The sequence below is a fragment of the Pan paniscus genome, chromosome 1, assembly GCF_029289425.2.
Source record: "Pan paniscus chromosome 1, NHGRI_mPanPan1-v2.0_pri, whole genome shotgun sequence".
In the NCBI taxonomy this organism is placed as follows: domain Eukaryota; kingdom Metazoa; phylum Chordata; class Mammalia; order Primates; family Hominidae; genus Pan; species Pan paniscus.
The window spans coordinates 180,454,983-180,469,724 of record NC_073249.2 but is presented as its reverse complement, the minus strand read 5'-3'; the positions used below and the strand labels follow the sequence as shown (position 1 = coordinate 180,469,724).

The 14,742-nt window shown below is 49.7% G+C and overlaps 2 protein-coding genes across 8 annotated transcripts in view; both read left to right on the top strand.

Moving 5' to 3' along the window:
* Nucleotides 1-281: 281 nt before the first annotated feature.
* NSUN4 (NOP2/Sun RNA methyltransferase 4) overlaps nucleotides 282-14,742 on the top strand; it is a 61,477-nt gene continuing 47,016 nt past the window's right edge. For 2 of the 7 annotated variants that reach the window (XM_055093399.2, XM_055093394.3), the window contains exons 1-4: nucleotides 282-1,974; nucleotides 5,862-6,205; nucleotides 7,987-8,141; nucleotides 13,911-14,071. In XM_055093399.2, the coding sequence (XP_054949374.1) occupies nucleotides 1,882-1,974; nucleotides 5,862-6,205; nucleotides 7,987-8,141; nucleotides 13,911-14,071 (753 nt within the window). In that variant the 5' untranslated portion in view covers nucleotides 282-1,881. Of the gene's footprint in view, nucleotides 1,975-2,428; nucleotides 2,560-5,223; nucleotides 5,357-5,861; nucleotides 6,206-7,986; nucleotides 8,142-13,910; nucleotides 14,072-14,742 lie in introns of those variants that run through there. The other 5 variants (XM_063601292.1, XM_034964185.3, XM_008965205.6 and 2 more) reach the window with 4 other exon arrangements.
* On the top strand, nucleotides 2,569-4,868 carry LOC117980968 (sperm head and tail associated protein-like). Its single transcript, XM_034964174.3, has one exon. It carries the CDS (start codon nucleotides 2,891-2,893, stop codon nucleotides 4,862-4,864), a length of 1,974 nt encoding a protein of 657 aa, XP_034820065.1. The 5' UTR covers nucleotides 2,569-2,890; the 3' UTR covers nucleotides 4,865-4,868.

The following is a 14,742-nucleotide window of genomic DNA, read 5'->3' as shown; positions in this document are numbered from 1 at the left end:
CTGCCTCCTGGTTTCAAGTTATTCTCCTGCCTCGGCCTCCCAAGTAGCTGGGATTACAGGCATGAGCCACCATGCCCAACTAATTTTTGTATTTTTAGTAGAGACTGGGTTTCACCACGTTGGCCTGGCTGGTCTCCAACTCCTGACCTCAGGTGATCCACCCACCTCGGCCTCCCAAGTGCTAGGATTACAGGAATGAGCCACAGTGCCGGCCAGGCTTTTTCTTGAAAAATGAACAAAGTGAGCCTGTCACTTCAAGGAAAATAACTGACAGTATTTGTTGCCAATAAGAAAATCCCAAAATTCCACATTCAAATGCCAAATAAGAAAAAGCTTTCGGCTGGGCGCAGCGTGAGCCACCGCGCCCGGCCAAGTTTTGTATTATTTTTCTTAACTATGTCTTCTCAAATTGCGGAAGCTTTAGGCCCCACAACATTTGACATCACCAGTAGGGATCCAGTGGAGAGGAGGGACATGATCAGAAACTGTGTTTTTAAATGATCATTCAACAGCCAATTATCAGGGTGGGTAGGAGTGAGGCAGGGAGATCAAAAGGCAGGGAGATTGGCTGGGATTACAGGCATTGTTACCAGAAAGGGGTCCCGATCCTGACCCCAAGAGAGGTTCATGGATCTCGCACAAGAAAGAATTCAGGGCGAGTCCACAATGCAAAGTGAGAGCAAGTTTATTAAAGTACAAGAATGAAAGAATGGATATTCCATAGATAGAGCAGCCCCAAGGGCTGCTTGCCCATTTTTATGGTTATTTCTTGATGGTACGCTAAACAAGGGGTGGGTTATTCACGCCTCCACTTTTTTTTTTTTTTTTTTTTTTTTTTTTTGAGACGGAGTCTCGCTTTGTCGCCGAGGCTGGAGTGCAGTGGCGCGATCTGGGCTCACTGCAAGCTCCGCCTCCCGGGTTCACGCCATCCCTCAGCTTCCCGAGTAGCTGGGACTGCAGGCGCCAGCAACCTCGCCCGGCTAATTTTTTGTTTTGTTTTTTTTTTTTTGAGACGAAGTCTCGCTCTGTGGCCCAGGCGGGAGTGCAGTGGCGCAATCTCGGCTCACTGCAAGCTCCGCCTCCCGGGTTCACGCCATTCTCCTGCCTCAGCCTCCCGAGTAGCTGGGACTACAGGCGCCTGCCATCACGCCCGGCTAATTTTTTTGTATTTTTAGTAGAGACGGGGTTTCACCGTGTTAGCCAGGATGGTCTCGATCTCCTGACCTCGTGATCCGCCCGCCTCGGCCTCCCAAAGTGCTGGGATTACAAGCGTGAGCCACCGCGCCCGGCCTAATTTTTTGTATTTTTGGTAGAGACGGGGTTTCACCGTGTTAGCCAGGAGGGTCTCGATCTCCTGACCTCGTGATCTGCTCGCCTCGGCCTCCCAAAGTGCTGGGATTACAGGCGTGAGCCAGCACGCCCGGCCAGGTCCCGAAACTTAAGCTTCATTTGTTTCACTGCAAATCTGCTTCTGCCTACAAGCCTGGTCTCATTTTCCTCTACCTAAGGATCTTCCTCCATGCAATTTCGGCCTAGGAGGCCCTTCCCGCCTAGCTAACTCTTTCGGTACTCAACCACCAACTCCTAATCCTCCCTGGTCCCCCAAGTGGGCTAGGGGCTTCTTTGGAGTCCCTCGCACTGCTCTAAGCATCCAGGCAGAGTCATTATTCCGGGTGCCAGGTTGCTCTTTTTCCAGCAGCCTTCAGGGGACCCCTGGCTGGGCGGAGTCTGTAGAGGCGCGCGGAGTCCTGGGAGAGCGTCAGATGTATTTCCTTCCCCTTTTTTCGCTCGTGTCCCGCCGGGTGGCGCTCACCACCTCCCCGGAACACGCGAGTCTCCTGTCGCGGTTCCGGTCGGAATTACCCCGTGGAGCACGCCGATATGGCTGCGCTGACACTGAGGGGTGTCCGGGAGCTGCTGAAGCGTGTGGACTTCGCGACGGTCCCGCGGAGACATCGATATAAGAAGAAATGGGTAAGGTCCGGCTGGGGGCGCAGGAGGGAAAAGTGAGGGTGGAAACTTCTCCAGTCTTTCCGTTTCCCGGCCCTCTAGAACGCCTAGCGTCTTTCCCAAGCACTCCACGGAGCGTCCTTAGGCACCTCCCTCTCTCGTCTTTTCCGTCACCGCCTCTGTCCGCACTCTATGTCCCGAGCGTTAGTGTCTTCCACTTGTTACGTCTGCAGTCTCCTGACTCCGCCCCTCTAAGTTGCGTCATCACCTTCGCCTTCATTCTTTTAGTGATGTCACTGTCTCTTGTTCCCCAGCTGTGTCCACCTACCTTTCTGTCCCCCACTCCCCCTTTTACTTCCCTCCCTCCCCTCCCCCTTTCCCTTGCCCATTCTTCCCCCACATGACTTCTCCTCCTTTCCTCATTGATTTTCCAGCCCGGTCGCCCTCACCCCTCGGAAAATACCATAGCGACCTTGCCTGCACTCCTGGGTCTCCGCCGCCTTGCAGGAAAGGATTCAGCCCCTTCCTCAACCTCGAGCTGCCTCTGGCGACCGGGAAAGGTTACAGCGACCACCCTGTCCATACTGCCGGCCCAAACCCTGGCAAAAGGTGCAACGAATCCTCTCATCCTCTGGACTCTCCCTGCTTCTCCAGAGACCCTTTTTCTTGCCTCACTGGAAGCCCTGGAATTTCTTCTATGACCGGCACGCCCCCCTGCCCACCCCAGCCGATTCCCTCGCCACCTCCACCATCTCTTCCACCCCCACAACCTTCCTCGCACTCAGGGAGATGGTCTTTTGAGTCCTCTTCCCCACTCCTGGAAAGGACCTACTGCCGCTAGCCCTGCCACTCGGGTTCCCCACTCTCCAGCCCTTATTTTGAGCAGTTCAGCATTCCGGGGTCACCCCCTCTCTGTCAGCAGACCCCTTATTGCAGCTGGATGAGTCCCTCCAGAATGCGGCGTCCCTGTCTTCAAGGCACGTGCTGTGACCAGCACACTAATCTCTGTTACTCTAGCGGATGGCCTTCAGCTTTTGGAACCAGCCCGGCAACCTCCTTTCCCCTTGCTCATCAGTCCCCGGGAACGAGCCCAGTGACCTCCCCTCAGCTCACTCATGTACCTTTGGAAACTGGACCCATGATTTCGCCTCCTCCTACACATAGGACCCCGGGAACTTGCCTCACGATTTCACCTCCTCTTGCTCGCCGGCCGGTGGAAACTAGTCCTATGGCCTCCCCAACCCTTTCTCACAGAGTTTTGGAAACTGGGCTGATGATCTCTCTGCCCTCTCACTGGTTCTCAGGGAGAAGTTATAATGACCCCCTTCTCTCCCCAGCATCTTCCCCACCTACTGGCAGCTTTTACCATGGCAGCCTTAAGCCTCTAGACTCTTGTGAACCCAAACCACAGCTTGACTTGCCCCTTGAGAAAAATTGTTGTGGCTTCCCACTCTCTTCTCAGGCAGGCATGCCTGGCTCTCCCAGCTCACCTCAGGAGGGCTCTTATCATTACTCCCATCTTTCCTCAGAGGCCTACATACCTACCCCTGGGAGTCCTTGCTATGCCATCTGCCTGTGCCCCGGGAGTACTGATTCTCCTTGCTCACCCCAGTCCCAGGCTCCCAGGAAGGCTTGCATTGAGTCCCTTCTCTCCTGGGAGGCAACTGGGAACTCTTACCTCATCCTAACCCCGGACACCACAACTTCTGGTCCCCCCTGTTCCCAGGAACCATCTCGTCCCCATGGTCCTCATTCTGTCCTTTCCTTCCCTTCACCCCTGGGCAACCAGTTTATATCTCCACCCCAGTCACTTCCCCGCAGAAGCTATAATGAACCCCCTCTTCCCACTCCAGTTTCCCCCCAACCGAAGTCCCCTAAGTCCCCAGAGTTAAGACAGTCACGTACTCCCCACAAATGTCTCTCCCTAGTCAACACTCCCCAGCACACCCCTTCTGGCCAGCCCAAGCCCGCTAAGGCCCACACCTGTCCCCCACCTCCCTCCTGCCTCTCTGGTCCTTCTTGTATGCAGCCATACATCAAAACTCCTTCAAATTCCAGCCCCAAAGAACTTCCCCCAGGGACTACCTTACCGACTGTGGTCCCTAGAACTCTCAAAAGTGTTATCCCCACTTCTCTTCCCCTCTGCCTTCCTTGTGATCCTGTCTCGGCCAATAGTTATGCTCAGAGCAGCCCCCATGGACCCTCCATAGGGCCCCCCTGCAATACCCATATATGCTCTGTGGTTCCCTCCACCCCCCATCCCTGCCCACTGTCTGGCTCCCTCAATCATTCGACAGGCCCCCCTCCCATTGTGCCCCTGTGTGACACCTATAGCACTCCCAGGGGCCCACCCCAACCTCGTTGTCAGCCTGTGATGCCTCCTTGTTCTACCCACATCTATTCTTTTATCCCTTTGAGAACACCCTTTGATCCTCAAAGTTTACCCATTGTCCCCCGAGTCCGGGCCTACCCTGATACTGTCCCCTGTGGCCTCCATATCTACCCTGTGGCCTCTCAAGGCCCTTGCAAAGAGCCTCTGCAGATCCCCTACAGCTGCCCTTTGCCTTCATCCAAGGTTTCCAGCTGTAGCACCAATCCCAGCTGTAGTTCGACTATTATTAGCAAATGCCAGAGTAGTGACAGCGAGAGCAGGAGTTCCCACCAAAGCCAAAGCCAGAGCCAAAGCAAGAGTCCCCATGATGGCAGAAGTCAGAGCTGGAGCAAGAGGCATCATCTGAGCAGAAGTCCAAGTCAGAAAAGGAGTCCCTATCCTAGCAGAAACTGGGGCCGGAGCAGTAATCCTCAACAAAACACAAGTCAGGGCCAGAGTGAGAGTCCCCAACTTAGCATAAATGAGCGCCAGGGTGAGAGTCCCCAGATTAGCAGAGGTCAGGGCAAGAGCAAGAGTCTATGATGGCAAAAGTCGGAACCGGAGCAAGAGTCCCCAACATGGCAAAGGTCAAGGCCAGAGCAAGAGTCCCCAACATAGCAGGAGCCAGAGCAAGAGTCCCAGCGAGGCAAAAGTCACAGAGCAAGAGTCCTCACCATAACAAGAAATGAGGGCCAGAGCAAAAGTTCTGACCAGACCAAAAATCTAGGCCAGAGCAAGGCATAGATAGTAACAAGATTGCCAGCTATAGCAAGCATCCCAGCTGCAGCAACCAGGACCGACTTGTGCACTCCTCATCTGAAGTCTTCATTTCTCTTTTACTCTGCCTCCTCGTTCTTGTCCTCTTGTCCCCTGCTACCCCCATAGCAGTCATCCTACAAGTCCCTGTTTTGGTTCACACCTCAAGATTCTGTGGGCCCTCCTTATCCAACCTTTCTGGGGTCTGGGAACTCTCCCAGCATGACCCTCAACCCTCTGATTCTAAGCATGGTGGTGCTAGTCACTGTGTGATGCTAGGTAAGTTACCCACATCTCTTCATCAAATTGAAATGTTGTTAATTTTTTTTTGTATCTTACTGAGCTATCAGTTGTAGTGCTCACATAAGCTAGTAGACATGAAAGTGCTTTGAAAATAGAACTGTTCAGAAGAAAAGGGCCTTTTGCTTTTAAGTTCAAAGCTTCCCAGAGCCTCCATAGTTTCTCCTAATCTTCTGCAGGCTCTCCTCAAGAGTCCTCTCCTGAGCTCCCATATTCCTAAGTTCCTCTTTCTCCAAGGTCCCCCTTCTTGATGACCCCCGCACAGTACCGTGAGAGTTACATCTTTATCTGAGAACCCTGGGATGGGAAGGCCCACCCTCCACTACTTTTCCCTCTCACACTTCTCTGGCAGGCAGGCAGGATGCAAAAGCAGGAGTGGGCACTAGCTGGATCCAAGTTTGCCCCTAGGCTCTGAGGTGGGGTCAGGTAGTAGGGGGTAGAGTCAAGACTGGGAAAACCAATAAGCCTGTCCTCTCTCTTTAAGGCTGCCACAGAGCCCAAATTCCCTGCTGTTCGACTGGCTTTGCAGAATTTTGACATGACTTACAGTGTGCAGTTTGGAGATCTTTGGCCATCAATCCGTGTCAGTCTCCTCTCAGAGCAGAAGTATGGTGCACTGGTCAATAACTTTGCTGCCTGGGATCATGTAAGTGCTAAGCTGGAGCAGCTGAGTGCCAAGGACTTTGTGAATGAAGCCATCTCCCACTGGAAACTGCAGTCTGAGGGTGGCCAATCTGCAGCCCCATCCCCTGCCTCCTGGACCTGCAGTCCGAACCTTCGATGCTTCACTTTTGACAGAGGGGATATCAGTCGCTTCCCTCCTGCCAGGTAGGATCTGGAGCCATGACTGGAGCGGTCCTGAGTGTCTGCTGGAAGTAGACATGTTGAGACCCAGCTTCTACCCTCTGTAATAAGGACCATAATATTGCTAATATTTATGGCATGTTTATACAGACTAGGCATTTTTTGAGGTGCTGTACATATGTTATCTCTTTTTGTTCTGTCAGCAGCCTTATGAAGTAGGTAATATTATTGCTCTTTTACATTTGGAGAAACTGAGGTACAGAGAAGTTAAGATTCTTACTTGCTTTAGGTCCCTCAGATGGTAAGTGGTGTGACTAATATTTAGACCCAGAACCTGCACTTTGAACCCACTCTGCTCTGTGCCTCTGGTAGAAAACAGCCACCTTTTACATGAGCACTCACTGGGCCTTCTCAAGTTGAAATGTGTGTTATTCACAGCAGTCTTCTCATTTTGCCCTCACAGCCACCCATCAAAGTGAATAGGAAAAGTAACTTCATGGTAGCAAAGAGGTAGTGGGACTTTCCTAGGAAATAGGGCTGGCCTAGGGGCACAAACTTGGTATTAGACTGGGAAAAAGAAAGGAGAAGTTCAGTTTCTTGATTCAATCCTCATGTATATGAAGTTGAATGAGAAAAGACTGCAGAATCAAATGCTGAATTATGCTTTAACAATTAAGGAGAGCTCAATGTTAGTTGTAGGGTATGGGAATTGATTTTTGAAAGACTGATTTATTTATTAAAAAATATTGGCTGGGTGTGATGGCTCACGCCTTTAATCCTAGCACTTTGTGAGGCTGAGGCGGGCGGATTGCCTGAGCTCAGGAGTTTGAGACCAGCCTGGGCAACATGATGAAACCCTGTCTCTACTAAAACACAAAAAAATTAGCTGGGTGTGGTGGCGTGCGCCTGTAGTCCCAGCTACTTGGGAGGCTGAGGCAGGAGAATTGCTTGAACCCAGGAGGTGGAGGTTGCAGTGAGCTGAGATCGTGCCACCGTACTCCAGTCTGGGCGACAGAGCGAGACTCTGTCTCAAAAAAAAAAAAAAAAAAAAATTATCTACCAAATGCTAGGCATTTAAGTGCCTTGATGAACAAGCCCTCATAGAGCTTCCAGTTTAGTGAGGAAGACAGCTATTTAAAAACAATAATTGGCCAGGCACAGTGGTTCACACCTGTAATCCCAGCACTTTGGGAGGCCGAGGCGGGCAGATCATCTGAGGTTAGGAGTTCAAGACCAGCCTGGCCAAAATGGCGAAACCCCATCTCCACTAAAAAATACAAAAAATTAGCTGGGCATGGTGGCACAAGCCTGTAATCCCAGCTACTTGGGAGGCTGAGGCAGGAGAATCACTTGAATCTGGGAGGCAGAGGTTGCAGTGAGCCAAGATTGCGCCACCGAACTCCAGCCTGGGCAACACAGCGAGACTGCGTCTCAAAAAAAAAAAAAAAAAAAAAAAAAATTAGCCAGGCATGGTGGCGGGCACCTGTAATCCCAGATATTCAGGAGGCTGAGACGGGAGAATCACTTGAACCTGGGAGGTGGAGGTTGCAGCGAGACGAGATCGTGCCACTGCGCTTCAGCCTGGGCAACAAAAGTGAAACTCCGTCAGTCAATCAATCAGTAAATAAATAATCATTCTGGCTCCCGTATAGATGAGTGAATAAGTGAATAAGTAAGTGTGGGTCTGAAAAATGAGTTTTTGGTGATTGGAGCTCAAGCCCCAGAGGGCATGGACTTGGTGGCCTAGACTCCCAGTGGGTGTCCTGACCTGGAATTTAACAATAAAGTGGTCTCCTCTTTTCCAGACCTGGCAGCCTGGGTGTCATGGAGTACTACCTGATGGATGCTGCCTCCTTGCTGCCTGTTCTGGCCCTCGGCCTGCAGCCTGGGGACATCGTGCTTGACCTATGTGCAGCTCCTGGGGGAAAGACACTAGCGTTGCTTCAGACTGGCTGTTGCCGTAAGTCAGGGTGCTGGTGTGTTGGGCAGAGAGAGCTCCCCACCTCACCTAGTCCCAGGTACATTTAATATGGTAGGTTCGGCCAGGCGCAGTGGCTCCCGCCTGTAATCCCAGCACTTTGGGAAGCCGAGGGAGGCGGATCACCTGATGTCAGGAGTTCCAGACCAGCCTGGTCAACATGGTGAAACACCATCTCTACTAAAAATACATAAATTAGCTGGGTGTGGTGGTGCACTCCTGTAATACCAGCTACTCAGGAGGCTGAGGCAGGAGAATTGCTTGAACCCGGGAAGTGGAGGTTACAATGAGCTGAGATCCTGCCACTGCACTCCAGCCTTGGCGACAGAGTGAAACCCTGTCTCACACACACACAAAAAAAGAATATGGTAGGTTCTCTAGTCCCAAAGTCAGAGTGGAGGGTAGTACTTACTTTCTAAGCTTGTGTATTTTTTCATTAGTTCCTCTCTTTCTCTGTCAATTGGTCAAGAAAGATTGCTGAGCAAGTTCTCTGAAGTCAGATTGAAGTAGGGCTCTGATCAGTTGATCACATGATACACACTCCTCTTCATCTGTTTACTTTTCCTCTAAGATTAAGCCCATTTCTTTAGCCTACCAACTAAAATGATAAGATCTGCCTGCAGCCACCATTTATATGCTTTATATGTCACTCTTCTAGGCTTTATGTGCTTTAACCTTACTCTGCTACTCTCTGTTGCCTTTGCTCTTGTTAAATTTTCTCCCTGGAATTCCCTCACCCTTGGCTGTCCAAATCCTTTTGACTTTCTTTTTTTTTTTTTTCTTTTTTTTTCTCTTTTTTTCGAGATGGAGTCTCACTCTGTCGCCCAGGTTGGAGTGCAGTGGCACGACCTCGGCTCACTGCAAGCTCCGCCTCCTGGGTTCACGCCATTCTCCTGCCTCAGCCTCCCTACTAGCTAGGACTACAGGCGCCCACCACCACGCCCAGCTAATTTGTTTTTGTACTTTTAGTAGAGACAGGGTTTCACCCTGTTAGCCAGGATAGTCTCAATCTCCTGACCTTGTGATCTGCCCGCCTAGGCCTCCCAAATTGCTGGGATTACAGGCATGAGCCACCGCGCCCGGCCCCTTGTGTTAAGTACTCACTTCAGCCATCCACTGGCCGATATCCTGCCTGCCCAGTCATCCTTTTGACTTTCAAGCCTCAGCTCAAGTGTGCCACCTCCTGGACGTCTGTCCTTATGACCTCTGCTGGCCGGTTCAGAAATGATGCCTGTCTCCTATGCTCCCACAGCATGGGTATCGCCCTTGCAACATTAGCCTTGCCTTAGGGCTTTACTAGTTATATATCTTCTCCCTCTTAAAGATGATGGATTCTGGCACGGTGGCTCACGCCTATAATTCCAGCACTTTGGAAGGCTAAGGCGGGTGGATCACCTGAGGTCAGGAGTTCAAGACAAGCCTGGCTAACATGGTAAAACCCCGTTTCTATTAAAAATACAAAAAATTAGCCGGGCCTGGTGGTGGGCTAATCCCAACTACTCGGGAGGCTGAGGCAGGAAAATCGCTTGAACCTGGGAGATGGAGGTTGCAGTGAGCCGAGATCACGCCATTGCACTTCCGCTTGGGCAACAAGAGCAAAACTCTGTCTCAAAAAAAAAAAAAAAAAAAAAAGTGGATTCCTTGGGGATAGGCCCACATCTTATTTGTCTCAGTAAAGTAGCCCAGCGAAGGCCTTGTGCACTGTTTTTTTTTTTTTTTTTTTTGAGAAGAAGTTTCGCTTTTCTACCCAAGCTGGAGTGCAGTGGCACGATCTTAGCTCAATACAACCTTCGCCTTCTGGTTCCAAGCGATTCTCTTGCCTCAGCCTCCTGAGTAGCTGGGATTACAGGCACCCACCACCACACCTGGATAATTTTTGTATTTTTAGTAGAGATGGGGTTTCACCATGTTGGCCAGGCTGGTCTTGAATTCCTGACCTTGCAATCCACCCACCTCGGCCTCCCAAAGTGCTGAGATTACAGGCGTGAACCACCGCGCCCAGTCTTGTGCACTGTTTTTTTTGGTTTGTTTTTTTTTTTTTTTTTTTTTTTTTTGAGACGGAGTCTTGTTCTGTCACCCAGGCTGGAGTGCAGTGGCGTGATCTCGGCTCACTGCAAGCTCCGCCTCCCGGGTTCATGCCATTCTCCTGCCTCAGCCTCCCAAATAGCTGGGACCACGGGCGCCCGCCACCATGCCCGGCTAATTTTTTTGTATTTTTAGTAGAGATGGGGTTTCACCGTGTTAGCCAGGATGGTCTTGATCTCCTGACCTCGTGATCCGCCCACCTCGGCCTCCCAAAGTGCTGGGATTACAGGCGTGAGCCACCGCGCCTGGCGCCTTGTGCACTGTTAAGTACTCACTTTAGCCATCCACTGGCCGATATCCTGCCTTAAAATAGATAGTTTTTTTCCTTTGGCCCCTGACAAAGGGCTGTAATTTACACACCTAACCTGGAGCTCAGCCAGGCTTCTCTTGCCGTGTGCCCAAGCCCTTCTGTTGGACCTAGACCCTTCTTTTCCAGGTCTTGTCAGCCAGCTTGCACAGTTTGAGTCAGCATCCAGCCTTATGATAGGCATTGGTTGATTCAGAGAGATATCACATTTGGTCATAGCCTTCTGGAAGTCCAGAGGGAGAGAAGAAAAGGTGGGGTCATGGGCTTAATGAATCCAATGCAAGAGAGCCCAGCCTGTGTGCTGGACAATTCTTCTCTGACTGAATGCTGTGGGAATCCATTAGAAGGGAGATGAGTAAGGGTAGGGTTACTTGGAGGAGGAGGAACTTGAACTAGGAGGAGGAAGAAGGGCAAAGAAGAAGTAATTGAGAGTTGTTCTTCTAAGGCATGCTTAACTATCAGCACCTCACCTTCATCCCAGCTCCTCATCAAGTGACAACTCTTGATCTGAGGAAAACAGGATCACAGAATTTGTATAAGAAGGGAAATTAGTGTTTACTTAGTCTAGCCCTCATATTTTATGGAGGGAGAAATTGAGTTCTGTGGAGATTAAACAAATAATACAAGAATTGGAGGTAGAGCCAGAACTGGAACCCATCTTTCTTTTTCTCAGTTCATATCCTTCTGCAAATTCCTCTAGAGCAGAGAATACAATTTTTACTTCTTTGAGCGCCCTCAAAAATGGAGACATTGGCCGGGGGGCGGTGACTCACGCCTGTAATCCCAGCACAAGCTAGGAGGCCGAGGCAGGTGGAATACTTGAGTCCAGGAGTTCGAGACTAGCCTGGGCAACATAGACCTCATCTTCATTAAAATAAAAAAAAAGGAGACATTTATTTATGGGATTACTAAGCTGGTTCATAGTAGTGACCACTATTAGATAAGGTGGACACTTGCATCTCGCATTCTTTACCATTCCCACCCTACCTTGTTGTTCTTTGACTCAGAGGCCAGGTATCAAGTGTCATTTATCATCAAGCTTGCAATATTTTTCTCATAGTAGCACTAAGAGCAAAGTGAGATATTTCTTGAACTCATGTCTACCAATAAAGAGAAAATGAAAGGTAGATGGTAAATCAGAATTAGGTTTGGTTGCATTTGATAGAAAACCTAACTAATTGGCTTAAAGAGGAAACATTAATTTATCTCTTACATAAGAGAAGCTGAGATATAGGCACTCCAGGTATGGAGGCTCCACAATCATCAGGGACTTAAGCTCCCTTTTTCCTTTTGCAACGTATTTTGTTGCTAGTGTCAGCCTTAGCCTCCCTCCCTTTAAGAGGGAGAAGATATGTAACTAGTAAAGCTCTAAGGCAAGGCCTCATGGTCCAGAATGACTGCTGGAAGTCCAGCCATCACATCCATATTTGAGTCAAGAGGAAAGGATTGGGCAAAAGAGACTCATTTCATCTCCCAAGTATGTCAGCCTTTTAAAAATATCTTCCCAGAATTCCTATCCAATACTTATGCCTACAACTATGACCAAAAGTTAGTCATATAGTCATACTTAGTTGTAAAAGAAAGTCTTAGCCGGGTGTGGTGGCTCACACCTGTAATCCCAGCACTCTGGGAGGCCGAGGCAGGCAGATCACCTGAGGTCGGGAGTTCAAGACCAGCCTGACCAACATGGAGAAACCCCGTCTCTACTAAAAATACAAAATTTGCCGGCGTGGTGGCGCATGCCTGTAATCCCAGCTACTCGGGAGGCTGAGGCAGGAGAATCGCTTGAACCCGGAAGGCAGAAGTTATGGTAAGCCGAGATCGCGCCATTGCACTCTAGCCTGGGCAACAAGAGCGAAACTAAAGAAAGGTTGAGAAATGTAGTCTTTTGGGGCAATTTTCCCCTTCCAAAAAATTGGGGTTCTATTAATAAGGAGGAAGAGGAGAATGATTTTGGGTAAATAAACTGTAGTATCTACCAAAGATGAAGAGAGCCATAGGTTTCCAGAATAGTGGGAGAGCATATTTTTTTAGAAATAAATATTCTTGGCTGGGCATGGTGGCCCACACCCATCATCCCAGCACTTTGGGAGGCTGAGGTGGGAGAATTGCTTGAGGCCAGGAATTCAAGACCTACCTGGGCAACATAGTGAGACCCAGTCTCTCTTTTTTTTTTTTTTTTGAGATGGAGCCTTGCTCTGTCGCCCAGGCTGGAATGCAGTGGCGCCATCTCGGCTCACTGCAAGCTCTGCCTCCCGGGTTCACGCCTTTCCCCTGCCTCAGCCTCCCGAGTAGCTGGGACTACAGGCACCCACCCCCATGCCCGGCTAATTTTTTGTATTTTTAGTAGAGACGGGGTTTCACCATGTTAGCCAGGATGGTCTCGATCTCCTGACCTTGTGATCCGCCTGCCTTGTCCTCCCAAAGTGCTGGGATTACAGGTGTGAGCCACCGTGCCTGGCCTTCCGGTCTCTTTTTAAAAAATTATTTAAATGTATTTTTATTTTTGTAGAAATGAGGTATCGCTATGTTGCCCAGGCTGGTCTTGAAGTCCTGGGCTGAAGCAATCCACCTACTTTGGCCTCCTCCCAAAGTGCTGGGATGAGAGGTGTGAGCCACTATGCCCAGACTCAGAGACCCTGTCTTTAAAAAAAAAAAAAAAAGAATGTGGCTGGGTGCAGTGGCTCACACCTGTAATCCTAGCACTTTGGGAGGCCAAGGCAGGCGGGATCACCTGAGGTCAGGAGTTCAAGACCAGCCTGGCCAACATGGTGAAACCCTGTCTCTACTAAAAATGCAAAAATTAGCCGGGTGTAGTGGTGCACACCCATAGTCGCAGCTACTCAGGAGGCTAAGGCATGATAATCACTTGAACCCAGGAGGTGGAGGTTGCAGTGAGCTGAGAGTGTGCCACTGAACTCCAGCCTGGGAGTTCATCCAGAATGAGACTCTGTCTTTAAAAAAAACAAAAGGAAAGAGAGGGAGAGAAAGAAAAGGAAAGGGAGGAAAGGGGAGAGGGAAAGGAGAGAAGAAAGGGGAAAGGAATGGGGAAAGGAAAAGGGGAAAGGGGAAAGGGGAGAAAGGGGAGAGAGGACAGGAAAGGAGAAAGGAAAGGAGTCTTACTTGGTCTGCTTTATTCATTGACTTAAATAACTTTGATACTTTCTGGCCCATTTAGGTGTTTGCCATTGTAACCCCACTCAGAATGACTGATGCTGTGCCATGCACATAATAAACGTTCCTGATGCTGGGGTTTGCATTGGCTAGGACTGCCTGAGAATTGGTCTGACTCCATCAGTGCCATTGCTGGTGGAATGTTTCATTGGGCCATGGCCTCTGAAGTATCTTTATTTCCATAGGCAATCTTGCTGCCAATGATCTCTCCCCGTCCCGAATAGCCAGACTACAGAAGATCCTTCATAGCTATGTGCCTGAAGAGATCAGGGATGGAAATCAAGTTCGAGTTACCTCATGGGATGGCAGGAAATGGGGAGAACTGGAGGGGGACACCTATGACCGGGTGAGTGATTCTTGATTTAGGACATGCATCCAGCTTAATGTGGCCTCCCCATCCTGGTTCTAGGGCCTGAGGGGTTAGGATCCAGCCCCTATGTTTGAGCATGTAGAGCTGTTTCTGGACTGGCCAGTTCTACATCGGTGATTTGACCAAAAGAAAAATCAGCTTAGATGACTGGTTATTATCTCTATTAAAGATAGTTGGCAGCAAAAAAGAATTTGAACCTATTTGAGTAGGGGAAAAATTTACTAGGCTTACTTTATTTCTCAAGTCACTTGGTTGCTCAGAAAGCCTCATGAAGGTAAGTAAGAATAAGCTCATTTATTTATTTTTGAATGTTAGTACAGCACATGGTACAAAATTCAGAAGGCACAAAAGAGTATCCAATGAAAAGTGAGTTTTTCTCATCTGGCCTGTAGCCCCCTACTTCCCCACCCTATAGATAACGATTGTTTCTTTTTTTTTTTGAGACGGAGTTTCGCTTTTGTTGCCCAGGCTGGAGTGCAATGGCGCGATCTCTGCTCACTGCAGCCTCCGCCTCCTGGGTTCAAGCAATTCTCTGCCTCAGCCTCCCGAGTAGCTGGGATTACAAGCGCCCACCACCACGCCCGGCTAGTTTTTGTATTTTTTTTAGTAGAGACGGGGCTTCACCATCTTGGCCAGGCTGGTCTTGA

Coding starts and splice junctions, on each gene's coding strand:
- LOC117980968 (XM_034964174.3), top strand. CDS start 2,891: ATGAGTCCCTCCAGAATGCGGCGTCCCTGTCTTCAAGGCACGTGCTGT.